The sequence below is a fragment of the Barbus barbus genome (assembly GCF_936440315.1).
Source record: "Barbus barbus genome assembly, chromosome: 49".
Classification (NCBI taxonomy): domain Eukaryota; kingdom Metazoa; phylum Chordata; class Actinopteri; order Cypriniformes; family Cyprinidae; genus Barbus; species Barbus barbus.
The window spans coordinates 18683368-18696963 of NC_136727.1; the positions used below are offsets into that span (position 1 = coordinate 18683368).

The window sequence follows — 13596 nt, forward strand, 5'->3', positions numbered from 1 at the left end:
GACAGCAGTCTAATATTCCTGCAGCCTGCCATTCATGTTAATCAAACAACAAAAGAGAGAAAATCTCTAACAGCTGTAAAGAGAAATATAAATTTAATTTACACAGTGAAGAATATGCAATGTTTTTACACATTTGATTACTTTATACAATGTAGCATTTCTTAATTATCTCTACGGTCTTTTTTTGTTCCATTTTTAGTATTGCTTTTATTGACCGTTTACTTGTCTTCAGTGAGCTTGAGTTGTTTTTAGTTTTTTTATTTAGGCTAGTATTAGTTTTTTATAACATTGACACTGGTTACAAGAATTATGAAATATATGGTATCAAAAATTGATATCATAGAGACCTTATTTAAAGCAAATATAACCAAACGTTAACGTGAAAAAAAATTACTCGTATTGTGAAATAAGATTGTGGTCGTAGTGCCCACCCCTAATCATAAATGATAAATACTTTTTATTATTATTTAAATAGTCAGGAACATTGCAATGAGACACCTTAATGAATAACTACAGTACAAGGAGAAAATTATAAAAAAAATAAAAATACCCCCCCCAAAATACTATTTTAGTAAGAATCTCCAAGTAATAAATCTCTAAATAATAGATCTATAAAACTATTTTGACCAAACTGAATAACGTTTAAATGACCTTCAAACAAACAAACCATTTGATATATTTATTAAGATGCATTTATCATTGCTCTGTAAATTCTGAGAAATCCAGTCATTTTAATAAAAATACACACAACTGGGAATTTCACATGAGGGTGAAAAATTCTTACACATACTTGGCAAGTGGCTTTCACACAGATTCGCCGCACTGAACGCACTGGTTTAAAAGTGACTTCTGTGACTATTGCCAATACGCAAATGGACAATTTTTTTGCCAACAAAAATTTCTATTTAAATTATCTAAAATAATTATTTCATTTGCCAATCTTTTTAATGCATCACTTATTTATTTTTTTCATTTTAGAAACAAGCGTTTTCTTAAATTCTAAAGCTTCTCCATCACACAATTTTGATAGCCTTTCCTGACACACTGAAAACCTTTTTGACGACTCGATATTAAAGCATGGCTAATCCAGACATTACTCAGCATTTCTTGAGGTAATTCACTCAGTGTGATTGCTTCTCGCTGCACGTTTGTCACAAGCTCAGGGAGGTAAAGTGACAGCAGAAGTCAGAAAATACACTCAGAGTTTAGTTCCACAAGCCTTCAGTACACACAAAAAAATGCCTCGAGATAGGTGTCGCTGAAAGTAACAACAACTTTGGGAAGTCACATGTTTATTCAGTGGGATGCTATTGTTTGTGAGCAGAAAACACAGACCTTCAGGTTAGTCTCTCCGTCCAGACTGGCAGTGGTGATGTGGCACGTCCCCTCGGCCCGATCTGATGATAAGAGCACCAGATCTGCAGGAAATGTCTCATCTTTGGCTACTCTCACAATATCACCTACCTACGAGAACACGGGAGGAACATCAACCCACGTGACATGACAAGGATGTCTGAATTGCTGAAACAGCACATCCTAAAGTCACTGTATTTATTAACACGACTGTAGGGATATGGAAGTGTTTTTAATATTTGAAAGCATCTGTTGTTGTTGGTCTGGCATGATTAGCAATGGGATCCCGGTGGCGTTGGCTGAAACTCACTCTGATATTCTTGGATCGGGTTTGGACCAGACTGCCGCTGCGCACGACAAACACAGGTGCCCCGTTCACTTCATTGTCAGCTTTGTGCCGCAGCCAGTCTTCATATCCCTGTATTTGCGAGCAGGATTATGACAAGTAATCGGTTATCCTGCAATCAAACTGGCACTATGTACATGACTCGTGAACATGAGCTGCCAAAACACGCTCGTATGCTCACCTGTTTGATGGCAGTTACTGTGATGACAAAAAACAGGGGAAGTCCACTAGTTATAGGGGAAGTGGGTGTGTCTATCATTAACTGTAAGGGAGAGAGAGGATCTGGTTAGAAACAGGGCAGACCTGTAGTATGCAGTGTCATATACTGCCTTTACCCTCCACGGACATATATCGCCTTTGAAAAAACAAGGCGACATGCTTAATCAAGAAAGACAGTATCTTTTTATAACATTAGAGCTGTACACTCTCAGAAAAAAAGCTCCAAAAGCTGGCACTGAGGCAGTACCCTTTCAAAGGCCACATGCATACTGCAAGTTTCAGGAGTGACAACCGCATTTAAATGCGGGAGTGAGTCCCGTAAGTTATCGTTTCATGTGTGGACGGAACAACAGTCACTCCCGCATTTGTAACCATAGCAACATTTTGGCGTCTTGAGGGAGTGAAGAATTTAGCCATTTGGTATCTACCATTTTTTGGCTAAAGATGGATCTTTTGTCAATCGATTTTAACTAAACTACCGCTGATAGACGTGCAGCGTTGTGTTTATGCTCGGGAGGCTGCTTTAGAAATTTAGAAATATTTACAAGCGCTTTTAGGCATGTTGTTTGGTCTTAGCTCATAAAGATAGGCACTTTATGGAGTTAATACCCCAAAGGGTTATATACAAATACCTTAATGGTACATATTTGTACCTTTCAAAAAAGGTACTGCCCCAGTGATAGCTTTTGTACCTTTTTTCTGAGCGTACGATATATTATAAATTTACACAATATTTGTATACCCACCAATTTAAAAAGTTGTAAATATGGATACTTTTCTCACACAAACTCATCGATTCACTTCAGAAGGGTTTTATTATATTTTAGGGTGAACTATCCCTTTAAGGGTGCAGTCACATGTTCCATAGTTCTGCAAATTTTCCCAAGCAAAATCCAGTTGTTTCAGTAGGAATCCATGCGATTGAGAGTGAATTCAGAGCATAATATAATGTGTTGATTCAGGCAAGCATGAGTTCATGCTCACATGACTATCAGTTGGATGACACATCACCAGCAATATGTGGACATTGTTTGTTATTGTGTTGTAGTGAACATAATCTTTACTTACAGGAACCGTTTCCAACACTGATGTTGCTGAACCTGTATTATTTTTTCAAGCCAAGGATTACAGAGCTAAAATAGTCTCAAAATATATTTACAAAATATGATCCACAAATGCCTAAGCTAATTTACATTACCAGAAAGTTGACAAACGGCAATTCTCAAACTCCTTACCTCAATCGCATTCATAAAATATCATGAATGTGAATTAGATTACGAGTTTGTGAACTGCTGTTTCAAATGCGAATGTGAATTAGCCTACACACTCCTTTTCAGAATTCATTTTGAGACTAATTTCGTTCTCAAAGTACATCGGCACACTCAGCTGAGAGCTGGGAAACAAGGACGATCAGGGCTTACCTGAACCAAGAAGATGATGAGAAAATAAAAATTGGCGATTCTTCTGAACTGCTCAAACAAATTCTTGGGGATGAAGTTCCATATGGTGTACTACAAAGAGAAAACAAAACAGCGTGGAGGATTTTACTGCCAAATTCTCAATAGGAGCAGGGAAACCACATGCATGCGTGATTTTTTATTTGACCTTTTCACATTCAAGCTTTCAGAAGAATCTGCTCTTACCTTGGAGGAAATGATCCTGTTGTCTGCAAACCTCTGAGGAATATAATGGCCATGCTGTGGGAACTTGTTTGCTATGTAAACTGTGCGTGTGTCACTGTGATGGGGAGGGTCGAAGCCCTGGAAGAGATGAGGAGAGACAGGTCGGTCAGTGTGACAGACAGAGAGGCCAGAGACATCAACAACTGCTGTTTAATATTTCACATACAGCGATAGATAATATCATACTAGCTATTGGTGAAACAGTGACAGAATCTTAAAGCTTATGGATAACAGTATGCTGAAGAAGCCGAGGGCCTGATGGGAAGGCATAACACTCTGCCAAAGTCATTATTAATCCAGTTAGTGTGCAGCAAACAATTCATTACGGGAGGCACTTTCACAGCACATGAGAGCTAAATCACTTACTATTGAACTCCTTTTGCTTTCGGACTTTCTTTTTGGTCTGCAGGCCAGACGCACATGCTGTATGTGACTGAGTGTGTGATAATCAGAAGCCAGATTCACAAAAATATTTTTAAGTAGGGCTTGGCAATATGGCTAAAAAAAACGTTTCATATCAGTCGATATCGATAATTATCACGATAAATTTAAAGTTTAAAGGCAGATTTTTGCTCCTAGGGTTGCTGCATACAGTGTTGAATTCTCTCACGATAATTATGTTATCATTTTATCACCCAGCCCTATTTTTAAGAAAGGTTTCTTAGGATAAATTTATCTTCGTAAGAATGAATGCAATTCTTGCCAAATTTTTAAGGAGACAAATATTTTCTTAATAACGAAGAAAGAAAAAAAACAGCTTTTGGCATTATCTGACTGTATACTGGTTCTCGATATCTGAAACAACCCAATAAGTCATGGCCTTATGGTTAGAGAGTTGGACTCGTGATCCAAAGGTTGCAGGTTCGAGTCTCGGGCCGGCAGGGATTGTAGGTGGGGGGAGTGAATGTCCAGCGCTCTCTCCACCCTCAATACCACGACTGAGGTGCCCTTGAGCAAGGCACCGAACCCTCAACTGCTCCCCGGGCGCCGCAGCATAAAATGGCTGCCCACTGCTCCGGGTGTGTGTTCACGGTGTGTGTGTGTGTGTTCACTGCTGTGTATGTGCACGTTGGATGGGTTAAATGCAGAGCACGAATTCCGAGTATGGGTCACCATACTTGGCTGAATGTCACTTCACATTCACTTCACATAAATTCATTGAACATCTGACCTTTAGTGATTCAAGGCAAATTGGAGGTTTTCCTAACTTTAAGCGGATATTTATGATGATTTTTAACAACATTCATTTCAGGAATACAATTTTTCAAATTTTTCAAAAGAATCCTACACTTTAAAAAATGTTGGGTTAAATACAGCCCAGTGCTGGGTAAAGAGTGGACAGAACAGAACACATGCTGGGTTGTTTTCAACCAACAGTTGGGTTAATTGTGTAACCCAACCTTCTGGGCAGTAACCCAACCGCTAGGTAAAAACCACCCAATCGCTGGGTTCGTCCATATTTTACCCAGCGATGGATTGTATTTAACCCAGCATATTTTTAGAGTGTAAAAATCCAGTTATTTCAATAGAAATGCACACAACAGAGTTTCGCATGCCGTGCAGGCAGAAAAGTTCCCCACACCCCCCCGCTAATGTTCAAGTTGGTTACAGTGTTGACCAACAGGAAGATGCTTGGTTTGAAAGTGACTTCCATGCGAACTGTACTTCATACATCACTGCACTACTGACAATAGAAAAAGGACCTGTTTAAAATGAACATTGAAAAAACGAGCAGTTAAGAAGAATTTAATTCTTAAGAATCCTTTGTAAACCCAGTACCAGATTCCTGGAGCGGTTGAATTGCCTCACACTTAACAACACGTAATGGCTTTGGTTTGTGGAACATGTGACGGCTCTTTGCATAGACACAAACTCTCAGTCAACCTAGTGCTTTATGCAAATGTTTCTGCAGCAGCACACTGGAAATATTCTCTCCTACTCTGAACCTTGAGCCTCTGCGACAGATGGTGTCTGCTGAGCACCTTCCATTGACTTTTGTCCAGAGGCAGCTGAGAAATTTCCTTCCTGTATGTTACACGGCCACGTCACCCAACCCCATTGGAAACACATGTGTGAGAAGTCGTGGCCTAATGGTTAGAGAGTCAGACTCTTAACCTAAAGGTTGCGAGTTCGAGTCTCAGGTCCGGCAGGGATACCCCCAACTGCTCCCCGGGCGCCGCAGCATAAATGGCTGCCTGCTGCTCCCGGTGTGTGTTCACTTCTGTGTGTGCGCACTTTGGATGGGTTAATTGCAGAGCACAAATTCCGAGTATGGGTCACCATACTTGGCCACGTCATGTCACTTTCAATTACAGTCTGAATTTTTTGACTGAACATTTGTGTGTTTCCATCCCATTTCCCCTCTGCACTTTCCAAGAGTAAGACGCTGGAATTCATTCTGTGTGCCAGCATGAACATCTTGTGCTGTTTTTCCAAAACTGATGCCACTGTGCTGTGATTATGAATCCATGTTAACTGATTCCTAGATATGTTAGAAGAAAACTTTTAAAAAAACAGAGTATTGCTGTTAACTAATATTAAATAGTTAACAGCACAAGTAATAGTTTACATTTACACAAAAGTTTGGCCCTAATTTAATTGAATCTGAGTAAATTTTTTTATCATTTTGGTGGCCTGAAAGGGTTCAGCAAAGCAAACTTTCCTGGCAACTTTCCACAGTGAACTTCCCAGAAAACTTCATGGCAGCTGGTAAACACCTTCAAGCTGCCATTGGTCCATGATGACTATATAATCACCAGTCATTTCTGTTGTTTCTTGTGTTATTGATAAAACAGTGCACAGCACATATCTAAAGTGGCAATGAAACGATGGATTTTTTCTTCTGTATTTGGACCCCATTGTAAAACACACATGGATAATTCATTCTCAATAAGATCGGTAATTTTTAGTATCAACAAAAACGTTGCGATGAAGTGCATTTTCATTTCATGCCTCTTTATACTTCTCTAACCCCCTTTTCCAGCAGTGACAACGTTGAAATATTCACAAACATTATACCTTTATGTAGCCATTTTGAACATCTGTTTGAATAAGAACTTCAGAGAGAGGGCTTTGAGAGCATTTTTATTTTTTTGTGCAATTTTTGTTTGTAGTTCATACAACCAGTTCACAATACGTCTTGCAGCTTTATTTGTGGTCAAGGAGATTCAGTTCAGTTGGAAAACACATTTTGATCTGTTTCTGTGTTGCTTTTTACATCCTGAACAATCCTTTGTGTGAATTACTATCAACATGTTTTGAAATGGCCATTTTGCGTATGTTTTTGAAGGTGACATTTTAAATAAATAAATAGTGTAAATTTCATCATTAAAAACAGTGACAACTGTTTGCTGACAATTTTTTTTAAAACATTAGCATAATCTAGAATTACTGGAAACCAGGAACCAGGACATTTGTAGGAATTTTGGTGTTTTGGCATTTGAGTTTTACAAATCAAGATCAGTAACAACAATTACAATTTTGAGAAAAATATCAGTTTAACCACATAATTCTTAACTCACTTTAACCTAAAATTTACAGACTTTTTTCTTTTCTTTTTAACTAAAACTAAACCAAAAGTAAGAATAAACAAAAAAACAAACAGCTGACAAAATTAACACTACTTGTGAGGTAGTGTAAGTAACTGATTTGGAATTCACAGCTATTTCAATATATTTTGACACTGACTAAATACAGCAAACTGAGCTGTATTGTTAAAAAGAAAAAAAAAAAGATAAAGAAAAACAATGCAGAGGGATATCTGACACAGGACCTGGTCTGTATTGTGCAAAACTAAAAAGCTTCTGTTTCTCTTCTCTTTCAGTTGTGAGTTAATAGCATTTTTTTTTTGTGCTAATAATCCACATTATAGAGATAATGAAACACAGACTGTAATAATTCAGCACAAAGGAGAACAAGGCGGCTAATCAAGTACATCAAATTAATTGGAGGACAAGTGATGACGTATCTCTTCTCAGAGCTGATCATTACACAGAAAAGCTTGTAAATATCCGCTGAGGTGACCAAAGCAGACCGGCAAATAAATCTGAGGCACAGCTGCGTAACGCTTCCCTTTGCTGCTCCGTGGCTAAATTTACTCTTAATTCAGAGCTATTTAACAAAGGCAGTTTTAGAGGGTGCTCATCTGCTCTGCGTATTGCGTAACAGTCTGTGACTTTCACTGTGAAGAATGAGTCTGCCGCTCCACTAAAGCACCTTTAATTAAACATTCATTTGGGAAGCGTCAGCTAATGAGATGAGCGGTCAGGAAGGCCATCAATGACTCTCAGCTACTTCCTTATCCTGGAGTGACCCGTCTAAAAGCCCAAATGAGTGCCTAAACATCAGCATCTCACACACTCACGGCAGCTTGTTTAGTGTGAAACATCTGGCTAACTTGGACCAAGCACAAAGAATGAATAAAACAACTGAATGGCCAAGAGAGAACCGATATTAGGGCATTTTGATGACATTCTACAGATCAAAAACGTTATGTCAAAATTTTAACGTCCAATTACAGAAGCAGTGATATTGATCAAAAAAACAGCTTTGTGTGGATCTAGTTACTGGGGTGCCTCAGGGCTCAGTTCTTGGACCACTTCTCTTTTCTGTCTGCATGGCATAGCTAGGCTCTGTCATTCAGAAACATGGCTTTTCATGTCACTACTATGCTGATGACACTCAACTCTACCTCTCACTGCATCCTGATGATATGACGATTGCTGCTCACATCTCAGCTTGTCTAACAAACATTTCTTGCTGGATGAAGAACCTGCACCTTTAACTCAATCGTGCCAAGACATAACTGCTTGTGGTTTCAACTAACCCATGACTTCATCACAACTTCAACATCCAGCTTAGCACAACAAACATAACTCCTTCAAAGACAGCCAGAAACCTTACAGTTGTGATTGATGATCAGCTGACTTTCACAGCTTATTTCAATATACTTTGACACTGACTAAATACAGCAAACCGAGCTGTATTGTAAAAAAAAAAAAAAAAAAAAAAAAAAAAAAAAAAAAAAAAAAAAGGTAAAGAAAAACAATGCCAGGGGCAGTCATGGCCTAATGCAGTGGTTCCTAACCACGTTCCTGGAGGCCCCCCAACACTGCACATTTTGTATCTCTCCTTTGTCTGACACACCCATTTCAGGTCTTGGAGTCTCTAGGAGCTGATGATCTGAATCAGGTGAGTTTGATTAAGGAGACAAGGAAAACATGCATTGTTGGGAGGCCTCCAGGATCATGGTTGGGAACCACTGGCCTAATGGATAGAGAGTTGGACTTGTAACCCGAAGTTTGCGGGTTCGAGTCTCAGGTCTGGCAGGGATTGTAGGTGGGGGAGTGAATAGCCAACACTCTCTCTACCCTAAATACCACGACTGAGGTGAGACCCTTGAGCAAGGCACCGAACCCCCAACTGTTCCCCGGGTGCCGCAACATTGGCTGCCCACTGCTCCGGGTGTATGTTCACTACTGTGTGTACACTTGGATGGGTTAAATACAGAGCACAAATTCTGAGTATGGGTCACCATACTTAGCCACACACCACTTCCCTTTCCCCTTTTCTCAGACCACACTGCTAAAACTGCCCGGCCCTGCAGATTTGCTTTATTCAACATCAGAAAGATCAGACCCTTTCTTTTGGAACATGCTACGCAACTCCTTGTTCAAACTCTTGATGTGCCCAGGCTGGACTATTGCAAAGCTCTCTTGGTCTTCCAGCCAGTTCTATCAAACCTCTACAATTAATGCAGAATGCGGCTGCAAGATTAGTCTTTAATGAGTTAAAAAGAACGCACGTCACACTTCTGTTTATCAATTTGCACTGGCTACCAATAGCTCGCACAAAATTCAAGGCATTGATGTTTGCCTACCACCACTGGCTCTGCAGCCCTTTACCTAAATTCTTCTTCTATTCTATCTACTTGTTTTCTTAACATGTGTTAAATATATATATATAAAAACATGCTATGTTTATAAGTTAGGCTTGTAACTTGTCATAGCTAGTTAGATTTATCATAGCACTTGCATATTATTGCTCTTTTATTGGTTTTAATTGCTTCTATTGTCCTCATTTGTAAATCGCTTTGGATAAAAGCATCTGCTAAACATAAATGTAATATAAATGAGAATGGATCATATAGGCTATTGTCAGAATACACGTGTCATTCTCTATAGACCCTTTTTGAGTCGACGTCACGATTACGTCACAGCACAAGCTGGAGGCAAAACAGAGGGAGAACTGGAGGCGGCCCATTCAAATCAGCGCAGGTTCGGCAACATAAGGAGCTTAAAATATAGACTTGTTGTGATGTTGGGTGCCAGAATCGACATAGTACAGGCTCCGATTTGAAATTTTATCGCTTACCTGCTGCCACTGCCAGACAAAAACGGACGACTGTGGTTAAAACGTGATAAAACGAGAGGACTGGACAGAAGCGACCGTCAAAATGCTCGCGTTTGCAACGCACACTTCTTGTCAGATAAGGTTCAATAAAGTATTGTCTTTTGTTGTTATGAGTGCGTCTATAGATTTCTTATGCATCTCACGATTATGTTGTGTATGAAATAATGTCTGTGTGCATGTGTGTAAAACAACAAACTTATAAGCTTAATCATTTGTAATTGTATATATTGTTGTGATTAATTGTGGCTTGGAATAATAATGTTGCTGTAAAAATAGTTGCCTGCTGAAATTGAAAATACATCTTCATGACTAGATAGACACTGTGAGTCTATCTTAACTACACAGGTTAGATGCGAGTCAGTCAACCGGAGGGAATCCTGTCAGATCGTCCATGCTTCGAGTAAAAGCGTGTTGCGGGTCGGCCGATCTGGTTTCGTCCATTAAAGTTAACCTTTTCAAATAACAACCGCGGTCCTGGACAGTGCGTGACCTTACATATGTGGGTGAAATCGGATTTTCTCCAGTTATTGTTAAAAAACAAGCTAACAAACTTCATAGCTAGCGTTAGTGAAGCGTTCAGTGGAATCTTTCTGCCTCCAGCTAAGCTCCGCCCACAGAAAAATGTCACAATTTTTACTAACAGAAAAAGGGTCTATATGACTAGACTCGCATGGAGAACTCCAGACGGCCAAGTAAACACATCACAACAAAAATCCTTAAGTTTACAGGAACATATGTCAACTGCAATTGCAAATTTAGTTAAGTTGTTCATTAAAGTCCCCATTCCCAAAATCAATCACTTTCTTGGCAATTGGTGCTGAGAACGAGCCGTTTCCTTTGCTAATGTAGAGTTGAGAGGTTACTCAGCACAACATCTTATTCAATCTTTCATGTGGAAATGCTTTGAAGATGTAAAACATGTATTTTGTATTTGCCAAGTACTATTTTTACTTCTACAGGCAAAATGGCAAGTATTTCAACAGTTGATTGATTAATTAGACTAGTTGCGATATTGCAGCAAAAACTAATGAGCTACTGAGAACACACCTTTATCTAAAGAATTAAAAATTAATACGTTAAATGAAAACAACCATTGATCATAAGTAAACACTGTTGTTCATGTAATTACTCAAGCAAATAAAGAGTGGTTTGCTCACTATTGTCATTTGATTGATATAACGAAGGTCTATAGACTACAATGTCCAGAATATAGCTGTTTTTACTGTACTCATCATCAAACTAACACAGCCTTGGTGAGAATAAGAGACTTCTTTCAAAAAACTTAATTAAGTGTATAGAAACAATACATTTAATTTATTTCAAAATACACACAAAAATATTTATGTAGACTGAAAGACTCCATTACGTCATTTGCAGTGATTCATGGGAATGGGCGCCTGTGAAAGAGTTCTTTTGGCTGTAAAGTTAATATAATGCTGGCTGATGGCTTTAACAAAAGCCTATAACATCGATTATCAACGATGGAGACAGTAGGTCTTTCTGCTTCATAAGTTAGTATTAAAGGGGTCAAATTGCACTGTTCTCTGATGTCCACTTACAAGATTTTAACATTAAAAACACCATAATTCAGAAGTAATGTGCTCTTTTCTGTCCTTATTTCAACCGCCATCCTCGAAACGCTCCGCTGTGGCTCATTCTAGACTGCTATGATTGCTTAATGGTTCGAAAAGCACAGCTGTGTAAAATTCTGCATGTCTGTTTGACAGCCTACATCCTTCATAAGCCTCTTTCACACAGAGATTCTGGAAAATACACGGGTAATGTGTTCCAGTGATTTTCCAGAATCTGTGTGTGCGTTCACACACAACCTGTAAAGATCTCGTAAAGACACGTGACATTTCATGTGACGTGTACAATGCGCCGCGCACCATTTCACTAAACTGGCGAACGATTTCAGCTTCAGTGCGGATAGTGAGGAGCTCCCTGATCGCTGCTTCATTCCAGTTTACACATTTTTCGTTGTGTGAACTTTGATCTGCCTTCAAAACACCTGGTAAAAGAGTCGCATAACGCGTGTCATCAGCCTTTACGCCATTGGTTCTGGCTTTTGTTCACACAGAGCTCGTTCCGGGACTGAACCCCACAATGTTACTAGGTCCCCAACCCAGGATTGATCCCGGAATTAATCTGGGGATGTGTTTGCATTCACACAGAAGGCACTCCGGCAATTTTCGGGGACCAACGTGCAGTGTGAAAGGGGTTATAGACGGACGCTGCTGTGATTTAGGTTAAAAATAAGTTATAAAAATAAGTATAAAAATAAGTTGTGGTATTGAGGTTAGAGAGATATTCACTCCCCCACCTACAATCCCTGCCGGACCTGAGACTCGAACCCACAACCTTCAGGTTACAAGTCCAACTCTCTATCCACGACTGCCCTACTTGTGAGTTGCAACTAGGGATGCGCGGTATACCGATACTGGAAAAATACCGGTGTATATTATATTTCAAACGGTACGATATCATAATTTTGCTCAATTCGGTATTTCATATGCTGCTGTTGCAAAATGCACCTGTAGGTGGCAGTGCTTCCCAAATTGCTGCGCAACCAGTAAATGTGACAACAGAACAACGCGATGGATCAAACAGATGAAACTCAGCGCACCCAAAATTAATAAATAAAGAGAACAGTAGAAGTGAAATATGGCATTACTTTGGATACAAAACAGATGACAAAGGTGAAGGAACTGACCTTACTGCACCTGTATGCAAGCGTTGCTATAAATCATGTTGCCACAGGAACACATCAAATCTTTTTAAGCATTTGCCGCTTGCTCATCCTGATCTTTTCAAAGAATTAAGACATCGACAGGTGAGTGCATCATTCATAAATTCAGATTTGATTTGACCTTTTATTTACATCTGATCAACGCACATTCAGATGTAATACAGTAAGCGCAAATGTGCATGTGAGACACGCTAGAATCAATGAAGTTTTGGTCACGTAATGCATGCACTTGCAGTTCATACAATCAAATTTTAATTGGATATGAATTGAGCAAGAGTTTTGCTATATTAATTTTAGTATCAATGATATGAAGGGAATGTTTCTGACGCGCTGCCGACCGCTAATATGAAGCAAGTGAGAGAGTGAGATTTATATTTAATGCTTTTTCTTTGGTTGAGTCTGAAATCAATCTGAGAGAGAGAGAAATAACATGATTTTGAACATTACTTTGACTGTTAGAATAACACTTTACAATAAAGCAACATTTGTTGCATCAATTGCGCAACTTCAGTGCTATTTTTTTTTCTTCAAACTTCTTCAAAATGAAACCTATGTTTCCGGTAGGTTTTTTTTTTTAGGAGACATTTAGTTTGCACTATGTGTTTGCACTGAAAAGATGAGATTTGAATATATTTTCATCTTATTACTTCAGTATTTTTTTTTCTCCAACATCAAAATGTAACCCATGTTCCCTTTAGGTTTTTTGTTACAGTTTGATACAAAAGGTATATAAATCTGTTTTTATTATTATTAATAATAATATATTTTTTTAAATTCACTTATCTTTTGAGGCTGGTTATTTGTCACCTATGGTATCGATTTAGTATCGATACCGA

At 38.9% G+C, this 13596-nt stretch overlaps 1 protein-coding gene across 5 annotated transcripts in view; it reads right to left on the reverse strand.

Annotated features, from left to right (window-relative positions):
- LOC306867395 (phospholipid-transporting ATPase IF-like) overlaps window positions 1-13596 on the reverse strand; it is a 53099-nt gene that overhangs the window by 34213 nt on the left and 5290 nt on the right. For all 5 annotated transcript variants that reach the window (XR_013784014.1, XR_013784015.1, XR_013784016.1 and 2 more), the window contains exons 2-6: window positions 3562-3678; window positions 3340-3429; window positions 1881-1961; window positions 1664-1771; window positions 1336-1464 (exon numbers count right to left, since the gene is read on the reverse strand). Coding sequence is in view for 2 of the 5 variants with exons in the window: in XM_079413016.1 (XP_079269142.1) it covers window positions 1336-1464; window positions 1664-1771; window positions 1881-1961; window positions 3340-3429; window positions 3562-3678 (525 nt within the window). In the remaining 3 variants the exon portion in view is untranslated. The remainder of the gene's footprint in view (window positions 1-1335; window positions 1465-1663; window positions 1772-1880; window positions 1962-3339; window positions 3430-3561; window positions 3679-13596) is intronic.